This window comes from Chelonoidis abingdonii, chromosome 11 (assembly GCF_003597395.2).
Source record: "Chelonoidis abingdonii isolate Lonesome George chromosome 11, CheloAbing_2.0, whole genome shotgun sequence".
Classification (NCBI taxonomy): Eukaryota; Metazoa; Chordata; order Testudines; family Testudinidae; genus Chelonoidis; species Chelonoidis abingdonii.
The window spans coordinates 39,574,786-39,598,490 of NC_133779.1; the positions used below are offsets into that span (position 1 = coordinate 39,574,786).

Genomic DNA, 23,705 nt, shown 5'->3' on the forward strand with positions numbered 1-23,705 from the left:
TCAAGTGCCTTGGCTCGCCGGCTCCCAAGTGGGAGCTGGTGTGGCCCCACCGCCACCTGCTGGAGAGGGCGCGAAGAGGAAGGCGAGGCCCAGGTCGTACAGACAGAACAAGTTGTAGACGGTCATCGCCAGGGCCGGGAAGAAAGAGATGCCAAAGCCAAAGCCGCGGTAAGCGCTGCCGACGTGGAGGCTGATCCAGTAACAGCATCTGCAGCACAAAAGGCAGAGCGTTCGCTACCCATCCCCAGCGCACCGGAGGGCAGCTCGCCAGGGGACAAGTATATGGAGCGCGCAGCAGCGCGTGATAAAGATGGACTCCCTGCCCCGGGGAGCGTACGTAATTCATGGAGACCAGGAGATGAGACCAGGGTGGGGGAGAACACGAGGATCATGCAGTTACTTGGGAGGTTAAAGGTCCAAGTGCTTGATGACAACTCTGCTCTCTCCGGTACCCATCATTGCCTCCCAGCCGGTCATGTGAGACCAACTCATTCCTCGCCAGGCTGCAGCCTCTTGTGGAAAGCTCCCCCAGCTCTCCCCAGGCAAAGAAATCAGCCGGCCAAGGAGATGCAATCAGGGTTACGCTCGTGCCAACAAGATCTGGCTCACAACATGGCTGGAAATAAACGAGAGGCTCTGAGGAGCTCTCCTGTCTGTTACATCATGGAGGCACCTACTGACTTCTATGGGTCCGACAGCTCCGGGCGCTGCTCCGGCCGCTGCTCCGGGCTAGCACGTGGCTATGCCAATGGGGGAAGGGAGTTTCTGGAAGGCAGCGCAGCCCGAGCAAGGGGCCGGGAATCCCTCACAACGGTCCCTGAGGCAAGTCGCAGGCCGGGAGGGGCCGCCAGCTCAGTGGAGAGCAGCAGTTAAAGGGGACATGAGGGGGACTTCACCCAAAAGAGCTGAATGCTTCAGTTCCCGCTGGAGAGCCAGACAGGGCCACCCAGAAGCCAATTTGCCCTGGGCCCTGCAGGGGCCCCCACGAGAGTTTTTTGGGGCCCCTGCAGCAGGGTCCTTCACTCACTCCAAGGGCCCTGGAAAACTCTCGTGGGGCTCGGGCCCCCGGAGCTTCTTCCACTCTGGGTCATTGTCGGCAATTCGGCGACGGGGAGCCTTCCGCTCCGGGACCTGCTGCTGAAGTGCCCCAAAGACCAGCGGCAGGGGGTCTTTCCAGCACTTTGGTGGCGGATCCTGGGGCGGGTCTTCGGTGGCAATTCGGCAGTGGGGGCCCCCTGCTGCCGTAGACCCCAGGCCCCCTGAATCCTCTGGGTGGCCCTGGAGCCAGATCCTCAGTTGGGGTGAACTGGCTTCAGCGGAGCTACGGTGGGCAAGAGCAGCGTCAGGCCTCCGAGTTGTGTCTTTACTAAGGAGGGGCCGGACAAGAGGCATTTAACTGAATCTCCATGGGGCACAGGAAGCGGTGTGGGGGAGAGGGGGTTAACTGGGTGCATCGTCCATGCTGCCCACTGCCATCTCTGGTCCCAGCGTCTCACCTGCCAATGGAGAACAGCCCAGCCAGGATGGGGATGAGGCGCAGGTGCTCCTGGGCCAGGAACGTGGCCAGCACCACCGTGTTGAGGCCGAAGAGGACAAGCTGCTCCGTGGAGCTGGTGATGTACAGCCGGTGGAGCAGGACGGGTGGGGAGCGTGTGTCCAGCGGGTCAATGGCCACCGGGCAGAGCTTGGCGAGAGCCCCGAACATGGCACCTAGCGGCAGGGCGGGGTAGGGGGAGGTTTGCATCAGACACCACAGCCAAACCCAGACCCCTTCATGCCTCTGAGCGCCAATTCCTGCCTTCACTCTGCTCTTGCTGAGACAGAGCTGCTGTCGGCTGCCAGCACCAGCGAAGCCAGCACCACATGTCATCTTCCCTGTCCCCAAAATGAAAGAGCTCGTAGGCTTGGTGGAGCTTGTGGGTAAATGTGGCTCACCCAGTCCCTGGGTACAACTCCTCCCTATTTTATCAGAGCTGTTCAGTGCCCACGACGTGCTCCGAGCCGTACCAGACAAAGAGCTGAGGCTCAGAGTTGATAGGGCCCGTAGTACTGGGCAGTTAGGGCAGACCACTGCAGCGGTCAGGGTGGCACTCGAGTGAGCCAGGTTCAATTCCCTGCTCTGCCAGACTTCTTATGTCTTGGGTAGGTCCCAGCCTCTCTGCACAGCAGATCCCCCAGCCCTGTCCTGCCTCACAGGGAGGGAAGGAGGATGAAGCCTGTGAGATGCTCAGACACTACAGAAATAGGAGCCATAAATACCCTAGATAGGTGGCAGCCAGGACTTCTGGCTTCTATCTGGGGTTCTGCCAGTATGTGAAACCTCATGAGTCATTCTGCAGCTGTGTGCCTCAGTTTCCCTTTTGGTACCGTGGTGATGATAAGCCTCAATCTTGCTGCAGAGTGCTAGGCACTACTGTTACCAGTGGATGGAAACACGTGTCAGAGGGCTGAGTCCATTGGCTGGCGAGGCACAAGGCAGGACACGGTGAGCTCCAGGAGCAGAAGTATGAGACACGCACCTGAGCCTACACTTAAAGCCGTTGGTTTGCACTAGCTTTGTGCCTTGAACAGGTGGCTGCACGGGCTGAGGAGCGCTGCTGCAAACAGCAGGTAGGGCCCATCCTGCCAGGGAGGACCACCTGTCTCCTGCCGAGCTGGGAGACCTGTCACTCCTGCTAAACCTTACCCACTGTGCAAGAAGGGGAGGCCTCGGTCTCAGAGGCAGCCAGGAGTCGCCCCCATCCCCCGTACAGGTTACAGCAAACACTTGAAGGTCAGACCTGCTGCCCTTCCTCCTCCCCAGCTGATACCCCCACAGCCCCTCATCAGAAATCCTCTCCCCTGAATTCATTCCCTGGTGGACAGGAATCAAAAGCCACCACGAAACATTCAAGGGCAGGTGGAGCTGGCTGCCCTGATCTGGCAAGAGCCAGCAGAGGCTCAGAACTGGGTCACTCAGCGGGGAAGAGGGGGGGTCCCTTTTGATCCCTCCCCACTCAGTCTCCTACCAGATGCAGATGAGAGTTATTAGTGCATGCAACACTGGGATGGGAAATTTCCTACAAGTGCAGCTTTTGGGGCCGGAGGGTGGGGGGACTGGAACCTAGATCATAGGGCAGGGCTGTGTTTGTGCAGAACCTAACATCACGGGTCTGGGAGCTCCTGGACATGTCCACGCTACCACTAAGCATTATAACAGACTTGAGGACTGGATGCTCAGGAGGTGCACAGCAAATTAGCGTGAGCAGTGGGGCCAGGCCACCGCCCTGCCCAGCACCCAGTGAAGGGAGAGGATAAGCTAGCTGGTCATGCAAAGCCCAGCGCATTCGGCCCACTGCAGGCCTCCGGATGAGACATCCAGGTGCTCAGGTTACCCTGGTGACAAGGCCTTTGCTTGCCTGCTCAGAGTCTGTCTAGGCTCAGGGACTGGCTGGGCAGCTGCTGCAGCAGCTCCCACTCCTCTCTCATTAAGGCAGGAATGCTGGGCTCAGGGATCTTTCCAAAATCCAATTTCAGCCCAACAGCCCCGTGTTTGCTCCTCTCCCGCTTGCTGTTTACAGAGATAACAAAGGGACCCGGAAGAATTTTCTCTGTAATTAAACCATCTTCCCTTCTGCCTTCCATGGGAGACAGGCGGGGGCTGGGGGCTGGCCCCAGCGCTTAGCAACACTCATCCCCTGTGCTGGCAGCACCGAGACAGCAGGAGATGTGTACAAGTGGCAGATGTGTCCAGCCCAGGGAGCAGCTGGGCGTGGGAGACAGAGCTCGGGTGGCTGGAGATGGGAGTCAGGTGCAGAGCACATTCCTGGCTTGGCTCGGGGTGGAAAGGTTTCTGCCAGCAATGGGGTGAGGGGTGGGCGCTCAGGGGGCTTAGCTGGAAATCAAAGCAGTGACCGTGCATTGAGGTGACTCCTTTTTCCCCATAGACTCCAGCTCTGCCACTTCCCCTGCTCTAGGAATAACCAGCTGTTCTCAGCCATCAGGGAGAGGACTGGGGATCTGGCAGGTCTTCTCCACAGCCCAAAGCAAGGTCTCTGCAGGATCTGCAGCCCCACGCAAGCTGCTCTGCCCCATGGTGGGGATACTGTGCTCCTGCTGTGGAGGGGCTGAGCTATAGGACAGTAGGCTCCAGGGGCCATGTCTGCCCTACAGGGATGACCTCGCAGCACTCACTAGGAGCCTGAGCCAAACAGATCAAATGGAAACCTAGGAAGGTGGTGGAATCTCCATCCTTAGAGGTTTTTAAAGCCCGGCTTGATAAAGCCCTGGCTGGGATGATTTAGTTGGGACTGGCCCTGCTGTGAGCAGAGGGTGGGACTAGATACCTCCTTAGGTCCCTTCCAACCCTGAGATTCTATGATACTATGAAACACTCCGATGGCCTTCAGATCAGGCCCTGAGCACCCATAGTCCTGCCCCCAGCAGGCGCTGGGCTCAGTGCAAAACACGGGACAGATTAAAACAGGGCTGGTGCCAAAGTCCTGGTTTGGAATCAGGTGGGGGGGGGAGTCTTCCCAGGACATCAAAGAGTGATGGGTCACTACTGGTTGCTGTTCTGGGAGCTGTCCACACCCTGGCCCCACTTAGAGGGAGATTTCCATTGCCAAGCACATCACAGAGACCCCGCTGCTGGGAACGAGGAGGAATTGGCGATTGGGGCTGGCAAGCCCCAGCCACTCGGCACCCCACGGAAAGCCATCAGCATGCAAAGACATTAACTGGGGTGGGGACCACATCTTCTCTCTTCTGCATTCAGCACCATGGCCAGAGCAGGGAGGGAGGGGGAAATGAGAAGGCAGAGGGGGACCCCAGCTGACGGCAGCCTGATCAGCCATCCAGCCCGGTGTGCCTGCACTGGGCAGACGCACCCGCACTTCCTGGGGGTCCAGGGAGCAGTGTAGCTGGTGACACCATCCCATACAGCACCAGGCCCACTAGGAAGTGGCTTTCTGTCACCAATAGGGCAGAGTGAATGTCTTGGTGCCCTTGGGGCTCCAGACCCTTTCATGAGAGCCCAAATGAGGGATCCCAAATGATCGGAGGAAGGTCTCCTGGGAGGGGAACCCCTGACAAATACCCGTGTGCTCAAGGGGGAGCACAGAGCATTAGCGTCAGGCTCAGGCCAAGATGCAGGAGTCAATAGAAAGATCCCGAGACCCTTGTATGAGGGTCTCAAGAAAGGCAGACGGGCTGGAAGGAAAGCTGGAATTCTGCTCTCTTTGTCCGGGTTTCTAAGCAGATGTTGCCATGACCCAGGTCTGAGAAACGCCAATTGCCCCCTGCCCTGACAGGGTCATTATCCTCATTTTACAGTGGGGTAAACTGAGGCACAGGACAGGGACTTGCCTAAGGTCACATAGTGAGTGGCAGAGCCAGGAATAGCAGCCAAGAGCCTCCGCCCCCTGCTTTCACTGCTTGATAACTCTCCCTCCAAAAGTCAGTCCCTGGTGGTCACAGCAACATCAGGACCAGCCCCTCGTCACCCTGCCCCCCGTGCAGTCACACTGTTCACCAGTGCAAAGGGTGAGTGTGCAAACACCACCATCCTGATTTGCATCGGGGTAAACTGCACCAGGGACTGGGCCATGATGGGTTGGGGGGCGCTGACAGGCAGGGTGACAGCTTGGGTCCCCCAGAAGCTTGCCAGGAGGAGAGGAGATTCCCTCCTGACCCCTGCCCAGGCCCTGAAGCCCGACGACCCCAGGCCTTACCAAGAATGCTGGGCACCACGGCGATGAGGAGGCAGCGCAGGGCGAAGGCCACACGGCTGGCCAGGTCCGGGCAAAGCGGCGGCTCGAAGGGCAGGAGATAGTAGAGTCCGTAGAGGACCCAGGGCACCAGGAGCAGCGAGATGAAGACCGAGGACACGGCCTTCAGGTGGGAGCTGGTGCCGCAGCCGCAGCACTTCCCCGGTGGGCGAGGGACGGGCTCCTCGGGGCCACAGGAAACCGGCTCCACACCCAAGCCGAGGAACGGCTGCTCCTCCCTGGGGAGAGGCCGACTGGCCGTGGGGCATGCTGGCCCTTTGCTGTGGGGCTGCGCACTGCGTGGCTCCCTGCAAGTGGGCAGATGCTCCATGTGCTGCACCATGGGGGTCTGTGCCCCCACCCTGTCCAGGAAGCAGGTCTCCTTGGGCACTGCCACCACCACACTGTCTCCAGGCCCTGCCCAGCTGGTCTCCCGTGGGTCGCAGCCCAGTGGAACGATGGGGTCTTTGGGGTCCATTGCCATGGGAAGCCCGGGGTCCCCCTGCACCTTGGAAGGCTGGGGGTCCTTCTCCAGGAAAGGACCAGCTCCCTGGCTCTGCATCCCCTCCACCGGCTCAGCCTCTGGCCCTGGAGAGTCGCTTGTAGCCTGGCTGAGAGAAGCCTCCTCCTCAAAGGTGGAGTGCAGCTCCTCGACGGAGGACTCGGGGCTGTCGGAGACAGGTGCCAGGGAGATCTGGGTGTCCAGGTCCAAGAAGGGCGAGAAGGAGAGGCGGCTCGGGTCGATGTCCTGCAGCTGGTTGATGAGGTCAGCAATGGAGTCCTTGACGTTGTCAAACTCCCGCAGCTGGTGGCAGCTGGCCGGGGCTTTGAGGGCTGTCATGGCTGGAGGGGCAGAGTTGCAAGGCAGAGACTCGTCAGAGCCCAGGGGAGAGAACAGGGTGTCTGACTCCCTCTATTCCCTGCTGATCCCCAGGGCTCATCAGCTGTCCCGGCAGGTGGGTCTCACGGTCATGGAGGGGGAATCTGAGAGAGAGAGGGGAAGGCAACCCCACAAATCAGTAGCAGAGCCAGGGAGAGGTCCTGCCAGTTCTGACTCCTGGGTTCTCTTGCTGCAACTACTAGACCCTGTTCCCCTCAGAGGTGGGAAGTCCAGATTCCCACACCTGCGCTAACCAGTGGAAATCCTGACTCCCGGCCCCCCTGCTCTAACCACTAGACCCCACTCCCTCTCATTGCTCCTGGGAAAATGTAATAGGCCAATCTCTTCCAGCAATGTTTCTCATGGGCGGGTAGAGACTGACAGGGACATTGTATTAGATTTGATGCCTGAAAAGCAGCTGTCGCCGCAGATCTGTTTGGTGGAGAGGGGAGCTCCGTGTTATCTGGGGCAGGGAGAGAATCCCCCAGAGAGGTAGAATTTCTCTTGGGGGATGGGTGCTGTGATCCCTTCTCTCCTGCTGGCCCCGAAGATCAGGGCTGGGGGCTCAGTGCTCTTAGTCGAGACAGGCCTCGGCCTCCCTGGGGAGCAGGCTCCTCTTGTAGCTGGAAGAGGTGGCTGAGACTCTGAAGCCAGAAGGAGGCTGCTACCTCTGGGAAAGCGCTGTGCAGTCCCTGGGCTCCCATTGGGGCAGAGCCCTGCTGCCCCACAGCTTGTGAAAGGGGTTAGGATGGGGCTGGATGTGGGTTCCAGCCCCCAAGAGTGTGGTCTGGATTTCAGACACCGCAGGGTCCAGGGGGCTCAGAGGCAGCTCTGTTTCCATGCCGGCTGCAGGACGGAGCCCCCTGGAAATCTGGGGGTGAATGGGCCACTGAGCAGCAATTTCCCCAGTCTCGTCCCTCCCCCAACATGGGAGCCAGGGGCCTCGTGGGGTGCAGCCCATGGGCTGGATGACCCCTCAGGGATGGCCCCCGAATGTGCCATGGGGAGGCTGTGTCCTTATAACAGGGGGCTCTTCACTGCAGTGGAACAGAAGACACGTGACCCACACCCATGGGTGCCATGTTGTTGGGAGATGGGAATCGCCACGGTGCACAGATCAATGGGGCGGCACAGTGGGAATCCCATCTCCGCTACCAGCCAAATCCGGGAGGAGGAGAACTGCCTCCACAATGCACCTGGATGGGCGATAATATCCCGCAGGGAGGTGATCTCCGCCCGCCCCCCATCAGCTCCAGCCCTGGAGCTGGACGCGAAGTTGCTGGACCCAGCCCTATGTACTGGGATCTGGGAGACACCTGGGCGGGCGTGGGGGGGTCAAAGGCGCACAGGGCTCCTAAGCAAACTCAGAAAAGCTACAGCCCCGTCTGCCTAACCCTAACCCCCCCCCCCAAGATCTCCACTGCCCCCCTCCTCCCGTGCTGATGGAAAGCAGAGAGGAGACAGCTCAGTGAAACGCCTCCTCCCTCCCCCCGCGTCTCGGTCCCGGGGGCCCCAGCCAAAGCCGGCACCTCAGAGCGACCCCAAGTGAGACAAGGAGAGGACTCTCCCCACAACTCTAGTGGGATGGTGGGGGCCGGGGGGGATCTGTTCTGTTAGGAAACGGTCACTTCAAACACAGTCGAGAGCTCAGAGTGCAAATGGATTTGAACCCTTCAGTCCCCCACCCCTGCCCCTCCTGCACCCCACATCCGCCGTGCCCCTCCTTCCCCCCCCCTTGCCCCGCTAGTCCACCTGCCCCCTTCCATGCCCAATGCCCCCACATCTACCTCCTAACTCTACAGCGTCTCACATCACCTGCCCTTCTACCCCAGTTGACCCCTCCAGCATCGCTGCTGCCCTCCATATCTCCCAATCAGCCATGCCCTCGTCCATGCCCCAACACATCCACTCCCTCACCGCTCCGTAGCATCCACCCGAACCTCCTCCTCCAGAGCCCCCCAATCTCTCTCCGGCCGCTGCGCCCCCCCCGCGGCTCACGCGCTAGTCCCCGGGACTCTCCGCGCAGCGCCCGGGCTCGGCTCTGTCTCGCCGCCTTGGCTGCAAGTTTGAATGAAAACGCGAGTCAACTTTCGTTCCTGGCCGAGGCGGCTCCCCCCGCCCGGCCCAGCCCGGCCAATCCCCGCAGGCGGGGCCGCCCCCCGGCCCCTAACCCGGCCCAAAGGGCTCCGAGTCTGACCCCGCCAGCGGAGGACCCCAAAGCGCTTTGCAGCCACACCCTGCCCGGGCTCGATTCTGCGCCGCTCGCCCCCACGGGAGTCGGAGCCATTCAGCTGAAGCCAGCCGACGCGGGAGCAGGGCTTCAGCCCCCCAGTCCCCTGCTCCAGCAGCAGCATGGGCCAGGGGGTAAGGGCATGGAGTGGGGCACTGCCAGGTGGGAGAAATATGCCCGTGCCTGAGTTTCCCCTTCTTGCTCCTGGCCTGTTTAGGCTGCAGGGGCTTCCATGCCCTCCTTAGCACAACGGGGGTTAGTGTTCCTGGAATACAAATACGAGGTGGGGAAACTGAGGCACTGAGGGAAGGGGACAGAAAAAAATTACCCAGCAAGTCCCAGTGGCAGAGCTGAGATTGGGATCCAGGCAGCCTGACCTCTGCTAGGCTGCTCTTACCCAAAGGGCTTCTCTGTAAGTATCAGCCCTTGAGAGGAGACAGAGTTCCTGCCTGAGGAATAGCCCACTGGCAGCAGAGGGCTCTTTGATCTAGCAGGCAAAGGCAGAACAAGACAAGGCCTAGAAATAAGAGGAATCTATTTGCCAGCGAGAGGAATTAACCACTGGAACACACTTACCTGGGCACATGGTACATTCTCTACCCCTGACGTCCAGTCCTAGTTAAGATTCGCTAGCTCAGCTACAAGATATGGGCTGGATCCAGGAATCACCAGGCAGCCAGTGCTCTGCACATCAGGCTAGATGAGGGTAACAGTCCCCGTGGGGGTTAGATCTGATGAACTCTCAGGACCCTAAAACCAGCACTAAGGGAATGTAACCGGGTCTCAGGAGTGTCCCCCCTGTAGCACCCATGTCTCAGAGCCGGGGCGTTGGGTCCTGCTAAAATTGCACTGCTTGGGTGTGTAACTATCCCGACCGTTCCTTTGCTGTACCGTGGTGAGGTCCTCACCCCTGCCCAGCCCCGAAATGGTTAAAGCTGGTTCTCTCCATGCACAACCATCCGGGCCCAGCCCGGCTCTTAACTTGCAAGGCATGTCCCCTCCCTAGATTGCAAAGTACGGTGGGCCAGTCTTACCATCTCTGTTTTTACAGAGGGGAAACAGAGGCACAGAGGGAGTGACTCACCCAAGTAAACTCAACCACAGTCTGTGGCAGAGCCAGAAATCAAGCCCAGGTCTCCTGAATCTTAATCCCTCCTGCCCATCCGTCTGACAGGACAGAAGCTTGGCCTCTGCAGCTGCCCCTCTGCCTAATTCAGAGCTGCCTCACCCATTGCCATCTTCCCCTAACAGGAAGACTCCATGGGGGAGCCCAAAGCACAGAGAGGAAGTGACTTGCTCAAAGGCCCCCAGCCAGTCAGGGTAGAGAACCCATCTCCCCTGGCCCTATCCTGGTTGTAGGGGAGGTGAAGCAGCCCTGGCCAGAGAGGTGGTTTCTCACTGCACTGGGGTGGCTCGGGTAGCAGCCTCCTGCCGGAAGCATGGCCTCTGTGCAGCTAGGATCTCTCTCAGTGCCCGGGGAAGCAGTACTGTTGGTGACTACAGCTTCTCCCCCATAAATTGCTTTGAGAGCTGGGCTGAAATCCTCCAGGATGGGGGGATCTAAGGGCTTCTCTGACAATAGTACCCTTTGTTTGGCAGCAGCCATGTGTGCAATGTTGAGCCCAGCAGAAGGGGGGCTGGGGGCAAGGATAGAGTTACATAAGCCAGTGATGGGATCCGGCTGGATTCTGCAGAGGGTGCCAGGGGCAGGGCTGTGGACCCAGGGCGCTAGTAGCCACAGGGCTAGATTGGGCAGCTGCTGAAACAGCTCAGGGCTTCCCCCCCTCTGGCTACTGGGTTTTGCAGCCCCTTGTGCATGGGGAGGAATGAGACTGGGGGCGGGGTGGAGAGAAGAGGAGGAATGTCTGCCCCCCTCTGACCGAGCTGGTGGTGACTGGGAGAGGGGGCATTTCTCAGCTCCCAGAACAGGATGCAGCCCCTACCCCGAGGCCCCAGCTCCAGCCTTCCCTAGGCCAGGAAGGCCCCCCCCCCCCATTTCCCAATGGGGAGAGAAGGCAGCTAGGTCACAACTCAAGTCTCCTTCAGAAGAGAAAGGCTGGCTCAGTAACCCACCCATTCCAGACCCCCCAGCCTGGGGCAGGGCCATGAGCTGTAGGGACTGAACCTGGGACCTCTGGGTCTAACAGCAGGAGCTGCTACCTAAGCTCAGGGACCCTGTGTGGTCGGCTCATGAATCTCCCTGTAGCCCAGCCAGAGCACCCCACTGTGGGGGCAGTGCCAGCCCAAGGCTGCAGCTGTAGGGGGAACTTGTGCCTATTCCAGCAAGCAGCTGGCTGCACCTGTGCAGACACCTCCTGGAGACAGCTGGGGCTTCCCTGGTCTGGGCAGCCCTGGCTCAGCAGCAGGGTAGATTGTCTGAGGTACCAGCTACTCCTGCATGACTGGGGTAGCTGCTGGAGGGCACCAGATCTAGCACCTTACAGGGCTGGGGCTGCCTCCAAGCCAGCAGCCCTTTGCCACCAGCAGCGAAGACAGTTTCCCTCTGGCACGTGTTCCGCAGACTAGGACTGAGTTGTGTTCAGGCCGTTTGCACTACAGCAGGCAGCACAGGGGTGGGGGGAAGAAAAGGGAAGCAGCACAGCAGAGATGAGTAGTTGGTTTTGGTTTTTATTAAACAAAGGTTACAAAGAAAGAACTTTTAAAAAAAAAGTTACAAGAGTCCAGCTGGGAATCTCAGCACATGGCCCTTAAAACAGGAAGAGCACAAACGCAAAACCTCTTACTCCAGCCCAACCTTGGCAGCGCCAGGCACAAGGGCTACACATCTGCTGTGCAGGTGGATGATCATGAGAGAAGTGGGGGGGGGGGGGGGGGCAGGGAGGGAAGAAGATCAATGTTTTGCCTGGAAAGAGCTACTTGGTGCAGCTGAGTTGGAGAGTCCATTGCTGACCCACCCCAGCTCCTTGGTCCCAGGGAATGGCCTTGCTGAACACAACTCTTAGCATTAGTGCCAGTTATGCCTTTGAAGCTCCAGGGGCTCACTGAAGAACCCAGGCTAGGCGATCAGAATGCCAAGCTCCCAGGGTTGGCTGTGCCAGCCAGCTCACCCAAGCAGCTCAGTTCCCAGTACGGTGGGGAGGCCTGTTGGCAAGAGAGTGGCATGCAACAGATTGAAAACTGAAAACCAAGGCTGGCTGCAAGTCCTGCCAGGGACAAAAATTCCCCTCCAGCTTCCCCCCCACCCCAGGACCCACCCGCCCCTGGAGTGGCTACAGGGAATGCCTGGCTTGCTCTCCACTGACCCACCCAGGGAAAAGAGTGAGACCTTGAGCAAGATGGAAGAATTCAGGAGGTGAGCTACAAAAAGACGCAAGAGGCATGTGGGAATGTACCACTAGAGAAATCTTAGCAGCAAGCAGAGCTGCACAAGCCAGTGACCACTGCCCTGGGGCCCAGCACACTGATGCTAGACTGTAGCCACTCTGGGACAGCAAGCCTTAAATATAGCCCTCTGGCTGAACAAACGGTCTCAGAGGTGGGTTTTTTAAAAGCTGTTTTAAGGACACACATTTCAAAGCCAATACAAACAGCCCAGCTTAATACAAAGGCAACAACAGAATTTAAGTGGCCGTTTACCTTCAGCTATTTGCATTTCTCTCTGCTCAGAGGCTGGTCAGTTTCAACTGTTGTTTCTAGTTTGGTTTCACTTTCAGGTGCTCATGTCCTGGGAACTTGCTGCAATGCTTGGGTTGCAAAGGCCTGCAGGGAAGTTGTTGCTTTGGAAGGAGACAAAAAAAGCTTCCTTCTGCTGTGTGAAGAGCAAGTAAAAGGGAAACTTTCAAAGGGTCTTTGTTTGGGTTAATCTTAGGGTGAGGTGTGTGTATATATTCTTAACTGAGTCGAGGTGCCCATCTGGGACACATTTAAGTGGCCTGATTTGTCAGATGGTAGGCGAAAAAATCAGCCCCTTTAAGAAGTTCTCAAGATGGACCCTCAAAATTGAGGTAATCAAAGGCACTAGTAACTTCTGAACTGTTGATCTTGGGGGTCAGATTTGGATTTCCCCTATAGGAAGCTGCCCTCTGCGCACGTTGGGTTGCCAAGCTGTTTTCCCAGTTGGCTGTATGTGGAGAAGGAGTGTAGATAGGTGGGGATGGACTTCTGAGAGCAGCCCATCAGGACACGTCTGGGAAGGGGTTTTCCCTCCACACCCAGTCCCTGGGCAGACGTCAGTCCACAGCCAGTAGCCTGCAGAGTCGGTATTTCCTCCGGATTTCAGTGCGGACGTCACCCTGCAGAAGAGGGATTTCCAAGGTTATAGCTCAGGCGGGTAATGCTTGATTTGTGCCAGGGCTCAGCCCCGGCACCTGTGGGCCTGGTAGTTCATAGCCCTGGCTAGGGTGACCAGATGTCCTGATTTTATAGGGACAGCAGGGCTGCCCAGAGGGGTGGGGGGGCAAGTGGGGCAATTTGTCCCAGGCTCTGCAGGGGCCCCCACAAGATTATAGTATTGCAACTTTAAGGGGCCCCCAAAATTGCTTTGCCCCAGGCCCCCTGAATCCTCTGGGCAGCCCTGAGGGACATAGTCTTGATTTTTGGGTCTCTTATATAGGCTCCTATTACCCCCCACCCCCATCCCAATTTTTCACATTTGCTATCTGGTCACTTTAGCCCCAGCATCTCTCATCACAAGTTAAGCGCAGCAGGTGAAGTGTGCAAGGCTCCCAAGGATCCCCCACAAGGCCAGGGAGTCCTTCAGTGGACCAGCCCCTGGGTGTGTGTGTGGGGCCTGGGGGGAGGGCATGTTCTGCCATTGCATTACTGGGGCATTTTTCCTAAGCAGATGAACTGCACCATGGACTCCTAAGGCTGACAGGAGCTGATCCTGCCATGTTATTGGTAGATCAATAACCCTAGATGGAGTGGCATGAGGAACCATGTCACTGCTCAGCTGGGGGCCTGTCTCCATAGAAACAGGGCACAGCTGAGCCCTGAAGCACAACGAGGGGCAATGTCCATGAAAGGCGAGAACAGTCGAGATCCCATCCAGCCCCTTCATCTGCCGGGTTAGAGGGATATTGACCGAGCTGGCTCAGCGCACTCGTCTCCTTACCGCTTGGCTAAGCTTCCCCAGCAGCGGGAGGACGCGCAGCAACTCCTCATCCTGGCGGTCTCCCAGCCAGCCGGGGATCGGGATCCAGTTGGAAATCTGCAGGGAGGGAAGAAGCATTGGCTGTGCAAGAACCAGTCAGTCCCACCAGCCAGGCTGCAGTTAGCCAGGGGAACGCTGAGAGGTTGGAGATCCAGGGGCAGGAGTGGGGAGAATGTACCCTGAAGTGCAGAATCCTAGAGGTGCGGGGCTGGAAGGAACCTCAGGAGGTTTATCAAGTCCAACCTCCCTGCACTGAGGCAGGATGAAGTCAGTCTAAACCATCCCTGATGGGTGTTCGTCTAACCAGTTAAACCTCCACTGATGGTGCATCTAATGGGTCCTACAAGTCTTCTGAGGGTGATGGTGGAATCACCCTCGGAAGACTTGCAGGACCCATTACATGCACCCTCCCTGTTGGGCAGGAGGTCACTGACAACTTGGGTATCAGTTGCACACCAACCATTAGCAATTTCCTCTCTATTGCATTTCCCAGGTTTGAGAGTTTCAGGTGAGATGGGGACATACAATTCCTTCCCCCCAATCCACTAGGCCAGTAACCCCAAACCAAGGACATCAGGTTGGCTGGTATGATTTGTTCTTTACAGATTCAGGCTGGCTAATCCTCCATGTGTTCACAAACGGATTGTTTAGAATTTGGTTCTAGTGTCTTTCTGGGGAGTGAAAGAAGGCAGAGTGGTCTAGAACTCCCTATGCCAGTCCTCTGAGATCTCACCCATCCTCCAGGAGTCTTCAGAGAATTGCTGACGGTTCTCAGATTGCTTCAGCTAGTTCCTCAGGTCCTGCCAATGTGACTGTAGCTACCTATTCTTTAGCCTGCTCTTTCCCTGCGTGACTTGCGTTCCTTCCCCATTTGTGGTTGGGTATATATAGAATCCGGTATGCTGGGTGTAACGCTGTTTGGGAACTGGTCTGTCGCACTTTGTCCCCACGTGTGCGATTTGTCTGGGCGCCTCTTCAACCATTTGTCCATGTTTCTGCTTTTTGTAGGATTCGTTTTTGGTTTGGAGGCCATTAAAGAGCCATATTGGCCTCTTTCTGGACTCAAAGTGCTTGGCAGAGCTAGGCTGAGTGGGAACCCATCCCCCAAATCCTGCTTTCTCCTGCATTTATCCCCACTTCCTCTGCAAAGTCCCATTCCCCCAAAAGGGGGCAGGCAGCACTATGGGCAGGCATGGCCGTATACAGACCAAAACCCCAGCAGGACCTCAGCTGGGAAGGATGCAAGGTGAGGATCAAGCATGGGAGACCCTGGCCTCTTGGGGTCTCTAATGCCCCTGAACTTGGGGTGTTTGCTTTCAGGAGAATGCCAGAGTGTAGAATCCAGCCAGGGCATCGTATATGGGGCAATTCTTACCTTCAGCAGCCTAGCCTTGCTGGGTATTGTTTAGCTGCTGCATCACACCCCAGAAGTGGCTGCATTCTGGCAGCAGGGTGTGTGTGTGACTGTTTGCAAAGCACCATAGGAACCTCGAGATGAAAGGCACTAAAATGACCCTTTTATGCTTTGGACAGCAAGCACACCTCACCCATGCCCTTTAACACATTGCTCCCCTTGGGGGGGCCAGGTCTGACCCACAGCATGGCACTGGGTGGGGGTGAACAGCCAGATGGTCACATTGCCTTTGGAGAGCTCACCCCCATCCTGTGCAGGCAGAGCAATTCCAGCTGCATCCAACACCCCCCAGTTACCTGGTAAGGGAACCCTTGGAGGGAATCATCCAGGGCCACTGTCCTGGCCAGGTCTCTCTCCAGGATGGAAAGGTCCTTCACATAGTAACCCTGCACGCAGAGGCAGTCCTGCTGATAGAGGCGGTGCCTGGGAGGGAGAGGCCAGGGCAGGATAAGAATCGGAGCAGGAACAGGGAGGGGACACATGCCTCTTGCCTGAGACAATCACCTGATCAGCTTCTTCTGAGGGTCCAAGACATCCAGGATCTTCTCTGTGTAGTGCTGCTTTGCGGTGGTGAAGACAAAGATCTGGGGAGAGCGTGAGCAGGGCTTGGGAGTGGCTCCCCCACAGCTGTGTCTGAGCAGCTCCCAAGTCACCCCTCATTCCCCATCCTCAACCCTCCTCCCTCAGGAGGACCACCGGCTGTTACCAGTGGGGAGCCAGAGGTATGGGAGTCAGTGGCAGAGAGGGGTTGACCCAGTGATTCCAGAGATGAGCCCCCAGCCAGCTTCCCTTCACCACCCATCCAGACAATCCCACAGGCCTCTGAATTCAAGCCTGGCTTTGGATCTGGATTCTGCAGCTGAGTCCTCGCCCTGTCGCAGATGTCCCAGCTCCCTTACACCTCCTCCCTCCCCCCAGCACATCCATGCAGCGCCCTGGCTGTTGGAGAGGGAGGCCATGGGCCCAGCGGGTACCTCGTAGGCTTTGGCGAGGGTTTCCAGGAACTCCTGCACGTGGGGGCGCAGCTTCATGTAAACCTCAAGGAAACCAGGAGGCAGGAAGCAGGGATCAGTATTGATGGGTCCAGCATCCATCCCCTGCACTGTAACCCCCACCCCCAGCAACAGCTTCTCAGTCAGCACCAGAGACTAATGAGGCAGTGATTCAGCTCCAAGGCCCATCTAGCTGCCGATCTGGTCGCCAAGAGCAGCTGGCTCCAGACACTTCAGGAGGATGGAGCAGCTCCTTGGTGTGCAGGATAAGCCTACTCCTTCCTGACCCCGCTGCCCCCATGCAAACTCAGCTTGCGCCCTGAAGCATGAGGATCAGTAGCTCTTGCTATTAGGCTTTTAGCCACTGCAACTACAGATGAAAAATGAATATTCTTCCTGCACTTTCCACTGGCTGGGCAAGGCCACAGAGTCTGATCAGCACAGGAGGGCAGCAGAAAAGGACAGACAGGGAAGCCAGGTTAACAACACAGCTCTCAATCCCCATCTAGTGGGCAGATCAGGGACATGTTGAGGAATGGGCCCATCTCCCCACTACTGTCCTCACTGCCACCTCCAAGGGTGATGAGCCCCTCCAGCTGTTCCCCCCCCCCCCAAATTACTCCCAAGGCTGCTTGGCATCCCCTGCCAGGCACTAACCCGATAAGTGTCCCCTTGGAAGTCTGTGAGGAAGGTGCAGTCCACATCCTGGCTGGATGTCAGGGAGCAACAGACCAGGATCCCCTCCTACAAGCAGGAAACATGGAGCTGCTTTTAGCAACCTCACCACATGCAAGCACCCCCAGCAGCCACCCCTGCCCCCCAAGCTGGCACAGCAGCCAGGATGCACTGTATGGTGACACCAGGCCCACGGAGGATTTGGTTCCTTTAGGACGTGCCTGATCCCTGCAGAGACACCCCCCACCCAGCTCACCAGCTCCAGGACCAGGGTGCTCTCAGGGGTGCTGCGGGTCTTGATGGGAGTTTCTTTCCTGGGGGGCTTCTGGCTGGACCTGGGGGGCAGGGCCTTGTGGATGAAGCTGGATGTGGGGAAGCAGAGAAATAGATTGGAGCTTCAGGGGTACAGTCACCCCCCTACCCCTGGGACAGTGAGCTCCATACTCACGGACTCAAGATACTGGTTTCCTCTGGCTCATCCGGCGGGAGTTCCCCAAAATACACAACTCCACCTGGGGGCTGAGCTCCAGGCCTTCCCCTCTGCACCCGTGGGCTCTCTGGCTCTGTAGGGGCAAAGGCCTGGCTTCAAGATGGACCCCATCTCCATGGAGACACACTAGGACTTTGGGGCACCCAATGGGGTGGTGCCCAAGAAAACACGCCAGGGCCCAGAGCCTGCAGGCCAGGGCTGAGGGGTCCCAGTCCAGTCAATATCCAAGCAGCACAAACACTAAATCCCCAGGGTCACCAGCAATGGCCCCCCAGACAGCTCAGTGGGGGCCGGACCCTGGACCTCCCCACACTCAGCTGCCGTCTGTGGGCTCCTGGATGGCAGGCAGTGCCCAAGCACCCTTGCCAGGTGTGACGAACTTGGGCTGTTCTTAATGTTTGCTCTGAACACTGTGTTGGTGCCTCAGTGTCCCCTAGGCAGTTCTTAAGTATCTAGTGGTGGGATAGGCGTGTGATTGCTGCAGAGCAAAGGGCCAGTGCACCTAAATGTCTGGCACTCTGTCTCCTAGCAACTGATGGCCTGGGCCCCTCCTCTGCCAAGTGCCAACTGAAGGTGTTGGAGCAAAGGGATCAGGTGACCTCCTGGCCCGGGAAAGGGGCTGGCAGAGAGGAGGGGCTGGAGGGGTGGTTAGTCTGGACCTTGCTGGGGACGAGGAGTGAAGGGCAGACCGAGGGGTCTGGCTCGTGCCCCCTAGAATGGACCCGGCCGAGGGGTCTGGTTCGCTGTATCTACAAGCTCTGTTTTAGACTCTGTTCCTGTCATCGATAAACCTCTGTTTTGCTGGCTAAGAGTCACGTCTGACTGCAAAGTGGGGGTGCAGAACCCTGTGGCTTCCCCAGGACCCCGCCTGGTGTGCTCGCTGTGGGAAGCCCACGGAGGGGCAGAGGATGCTGATGCTCCAAGGAGAGACCAGGAAGTGAAGACGTGTGGACTTCTTGCCCTGAACAAGTCTGCTCCAAGGGAGAGGAGGCTTCCCAAGTCCTGCCTGGCTTTGTGGAGCTGTTCCAGAGCATCGCCCGGGACTCTGTGACAACTGGTGGCAGAGGTGGGATATACTGCACCCGTGGATGGCGTTCCTGCAGTAAGTGACTGGAGCAGTAAAACAAAGAGGGATAATGAGGACCAGGCGTGCTGAAGGCTGGAGAGGAATGGTTTCAGGGGGCAGTTAACCTCTGGAGTGTGTGACCAGCGAGAAGGACTGTTGGAGTAACAGGGTCCCCCTAGGCTGCAGTGAGCCGTCTCAGGGCGGAGGAGCTTGCCGCTTGACCCTGGGAGAGAGAAGGATTTTGCAGTAGCAGGGTTCCCCTGGGGATTGCAGGAGCAGTCCCAGGGGCAGAGGAGTCTGCAGCTCGACCTGCAAAGAGGTGGGATCACGAGAAGGGCTGGCACACCAGGGGTTCTTCCTGAAACCATGGGGAGCCAAGAGCACAGGCCTGTGAGTCCAGAGCCACTTGGGAGCGGTGAAGTGATGGCCTATCACCAGCTCCTTAAGAAGGACATTGTGATCCTGTGCACAAAGAGAGAGTTACGCCCCTCTGCTCATGTACATCGGCCAAACTGGACAGTCACTACGGAAAAGGATAAATGGACACAAATCAGATATCAGGAATGGCAATATACAAAAACCTGTAGGAGAGCACTTCACCTCCCTGGCCACACTATAGCAGACCTTAAGGTGGCCATCCTGCAGCAAAAAAACTTCAGGACCAGATTCAAGAGAAGAAACTGCGAGCTTCATTCACTTGCAAATTTGACACTATCAGCTCCTCGACTCACAAAGAGTGAATGGCTTGCCATACAGAACCATTCTCCTCCCTTGGTTTTCACACCTTACTGCTAGACCGGGCCTCCCCTCCCTGATGCTAACCTCGTATCTCTAGCTTGCTTGCTAGCATATTTACCTGCCCGGAAATTTCCACTACCTGCGTCTGACGAAGTGGGTATTCACCACGAAAGCTCGCGCCTCTGTTGTTAGTCTATAGGTGCCACAGGATTCTCTGCTCGTTTACAGATCCAGACTAACACGGCTACCCTCTGTTGACTTGACACAAGCACAGTTAATCGTGCAGCTTGGAGGAGGAGGACCCGATTCTGAGGAGCAGACTTCCTGACCCAGATGGGGCTAACAGAGGATCTGGAGGCAGCTGGAAGCAGCACCAGGCACCCTGAGAGTCTGGTCCCAACCAGAACAAAGATCTTCCACGATTGGGTTCCCATCAGGGGATCGAACGGATGGGATTGGAGCCAGAGCCTGAGAGAGGAAGGGGTGGAGGGGGCGAGGACCATGAGAGCATCGAGGCTGTGGAAAAAGCTGCAGGGAAGCAGCAGCAGCCGGGACTCCGGTGATGGTGGTAGTGGTAGACATAGGGGGCTGCCAGGGGTCATGTGGGGAAACACGCCTGCAGGGGCGAGGGCCTGGGACAGAGGGATGTGTGGATGCAGCGCAGATGGCTGAGGGCTGTGGTGACCTGGAGTGTAAGGTCCCTTGGGGGAAGCCCTCGCCTGACCTATGGCCCTGATCCCTGTGCAGACGCAGAGGGGTCGGACTGGCTGGTACTGGGAGGTTCTTCCAGATATCGCTGGCAGGCCCTGTGGTGGGGGGTGACTGTCTCCCTTGGTAATCCAGGCCTGCCCTCCTGTAACTGCCTGTTAATTTAAACAGGAACCAATGGCTGGATGGAAAATGTCAGTGAAAACGCGAATGGGGCCTTTGCTGGAGTGGGGAGGGGTCTCAGGATACCTGCCTACCTGTAACCAGCCCCCTGGGACTGAGGGGGAGGAGAAATGCTTTCCTTGCCCCCCCTGCACACTGGAGAGGGGGCTCACGCTGGCTCTGATGCTGGAGACCAGGCAGTGAGGCTGCTGCTGCCGCCCCCACTGACAGCCAGGCAGCGTGACGCACTGGGGGAATTTGAGACCCAGCTGAGTGGGGGCACCCAGGAAGGGCAGGGTCAGCTGCCAACCAGGTTTGCCTGGTCCAGACGTGCTGCTGCGGAATATTATACAGCAGGGAGGCAGGCTACCAGGGACAAGGCTTCAGGGGGCTGTGACCCAGCCCCGCCAGTGAGGGGAGCGGTCCCACTCCCTGCCCAGCAGCATGAATCCCAGACCGAGCTGGCAGAGAGATCCCCTCCTTGGAGAAGCTGAGGGACTTGCTGGTCACAGCGCTGCAACCCCTTGGGGAGGCTGCAGGGACAGATCCTGTGGGGGAAGGGATTCCGTCCCGGAATGGGCTCCCCCAAGGGGAAGTAGAACTTGAGGGGATCGGAGGCAGCTGGTGGCCAGAATCCGCAGGGTTCTTCCTCTCGAGCTGCTGGATGGGAGGAGAGTAGGGGACCCCTGGACCTGAAAGGGAGATTGGGAAGAAGGGGAAACCCTGGTGGATCTCTTCCCTGAGGTGGGACCAATCTCTCCACCGTGTTCCCCATTTCAGAGTCACTGGGCAGCAACCCAGATCCTGGAGAGAGAGGTCATCAAGGACATGCTCTTTAGATGGATCCAGCCGTTTTAGAGCCCATGGGCTCATCCAGGGGGCTGATCCCAAGGGAGACAGGATGGTCTGGTTTTATGGGGGCTATTCAGAAGCTTACAAGCCATTCACAGTGTCTGCATGGCCAACCCCATGCCAGGCGGTGAGATTCTTAGACAAGCAGAGGGTGATGGAAGAATCTTCCCCGGCAGCGACACTGATAACATGTGCATCTTTAGCCAGACCTGGGAGGAACAGGTGTCCCAGCGGGATCAGAGGGGGCTGGGCTCGCGTCAAGGAGTTGGGACTGATGGTAAAGCTGGAAAGTATAGATGGGAATGGCAGAGGTGTTAGTGTACTTGGCCCACAAGGTGGGGAGCAGCTGCCAGCCCAGAGCTGGCAAGCAGATGGGGGCTCTTAACCAAGAGAGTTCCGATCGCCAGCCTAGAGTGCTGGAGAAGACCATGTCCCAGTTTAAACCCCAGGAGTATTGGGGTGGCAAAGGGTAGCAGGGCCACTAATACTCCCACACGCGGCCTCGCAAGTGCCATCGAGCACACTACAAGCCTAAGAGGGGCACAAACTGGAGGGCTGGGTGTGAACTCACACCAAGGAATGGGAGGATGCTGGGCATCATGGAACGTTGGTGGGGTTCGAACTTCCCCAGGCCACTGGTGAGCTGACCTGGCTCAGTTCGGTCTGAAGGGGGGAGAGATGTGACGAACTGGGATGTTTCTTAATGTTTGCTCTTGAACACTGTGTTGGTGCCTCAGTGTCCCTAGGCAGTTCTTAAGTATCTAGGTGGTGGATAAGGGTGTGATTGCTGCAGAGAAGGGGCCAGTGCACCTAAATTGCGGCACTCTGTCTCCTAGCAACTGATGGCCTGGGCCCCTCCTCTGCAAAGGTGCCAACTGAAAGTGTTGGAGACAAGGATCAGGTGACCTCTGGCCCGCGGAAAGAGCTGAGACAGAAGAGGAGGGGCTGGGGGAGTGAGTAGTCTGACCTTGCTGGGAGATAGATGAAGTGCAGACCGAGAGGTGGTCTCCTTGCCCCCCAGAATGGACCCGGCCGAGGGGTTCTGTGTTCGCTGTTCGTACGAAGCTCTGTTTTTAGACCCTGTTCCTGTCAATCGACATATAAACCTCTTTTTGCTGGCTAAGAGTCAACGTCCTTGACGGCAAAGATGGGGGTGCAGAAACCCTGTGGCCCCAGCTGGACTCCCGCTCTGGGTGGGCTCGCTGTGGGAAAGCCCACGGAGGGCCAGGGAATGCTGAATGCTCCAAGGAGAGACCCAGGAGGTGAAGACGTGTGAGCTTCTTGCCCTGAACAAGTCTGCTCCGAGGGAGAGGAGGCTCCCCAAAGTCCTGCCTGGCTTTGTGGGGAGCTGTTCCAGAGCATCGCCCGGGGACTCTGACACCAGGGCAACCGGCTTCATGAACCAGCCCCGAAGTGGGGCACGGGAGTGCCCGGTCATCAGGGACCTGGCAATTCCTCCAGCCTCACTTACCCTCCACGCCCAGAGGAGAGAAGCAGACGATGCCCAGGGGTGGGATCTGGAGGGAAGCCGCATTGCTTGCTGGGCTGGATGGGCACCCATCAAAATGCACCCTCACAGCCCTTCCCGTCAGCGGGGACACAGGCTCTGCGGGAGGCAAAGGGGGCAGGCGGTTACAGCCCATAGGAGGTGGGACCCACAGAAGAGTCAGCACAAGGCGCCAGCTCTGAAAGGTTCTGGGCACTCCATGCCCATGGGGAACGGGGAACCCTGGGACACCAGCCCTCCCCAGCCTGAGCTCCCTCACCAGTAGTGCCGTCCTCTCGCCAGCCTCTCCACCGGCTTTTCCCCCCTCTGGGGGTGCTCGCCTTCCGAGCTGGGGGTCCCAGATCCTCCAGGTCGCCGCTGGTCTCTCTGGGGCTAAAGGGCTTCTTCACCCGGGGCGTGATCTTACCCGAGCGCAGCATCATGGTGCAGACGGGCAGCGGAGGAGACAGAACCACCCAGACCCTTCAAACAGCCCACCCTGTGTTGTTAGCGGTCAGCGGGACCAGACTCAAGAACACTCAGCCCCTTCTCCAGGGCCCTAGCCCCAGGGATCTCAATGCGCTTCACAAACGGTGATGGGAAAATGCCCCTTTATTCCCCACTATAGACAGACCCTTATGAGCGACTCGCCTGAGGGATCCAGGCCTTAGCTGAGCCCAAGACCTACAGCAACACTTGGCAGAAAGTCACCCCAGAAACAGAGGCTGAAGTGCTTGGAGAGGAGCATTTCAAGCCAGCAGGGCACCTATCAAGTGCCTTTGGAGTCATTGAGAGAGAAGAGGGCCAGGACCCCCAGAGGAAGGGGAATCAGTCCCTCCCCCATGCTCCACAAAAGCTTCAACCAGGCAGGGCATGAGAGTCACCAACCAGGTCCCAGCGAGCAGGAGCTGACACTGCACTATGGTTGTAGCCAGTCCCCTGCCTGGGAGCCTCAGCAGAGAGGCTAATGAATCTCCTTCTGGACAGAGGAGGCTTGCTCCCAGGCAGGGGGACCCACAGCTGCTTGGGGGGGGGGGGGCGCACAGCAGCATAATAGCTGCTTTGTCACTGCTGTGTCTGCCCCAGCTGGAAGGGGTCACGCAGCCCTAGTGCCAGCCTATATGAGCAGTAAAGTCACTTTGGTATCAGTCC

The 23,705-nt window shown here is 58.0% G+C and overlaps 1 protein-coding gene across 1 annotated transcript; it reads right to left on the minus strand.

The window, feature by feature from the left end:
- Window positions 1-22,996, minus strand: LOC116838910 (uncharacterized). Its single transcript, XM_075071362.1, has 12 exons — window positions 22,834-22,996; window positions 22,539-22,673; window positions 20,673-20,907; window positions 17,308-17,413; window positions 17,034-17,120; window positions 16,359-16,421; window positions 15,889-15,968; window positions 15,681-15,807; window positions 13,932-14,027; window positions 5,712-6,618; window positions 1,497-1,710; window positions 1-208 (listed from the first exon to the last, which is right to left on the minus strand). The coding sequence occupies exons 1-12, from the start codon at window positions 22,994-22,996 to the stop codon at window positions 1-3; spliced, it is 2,421 nt and encodes an 806-aa protein (XP_074927463.1).
- Window positions 22,997-23,705: the final 709 nt, after the last annotated feature.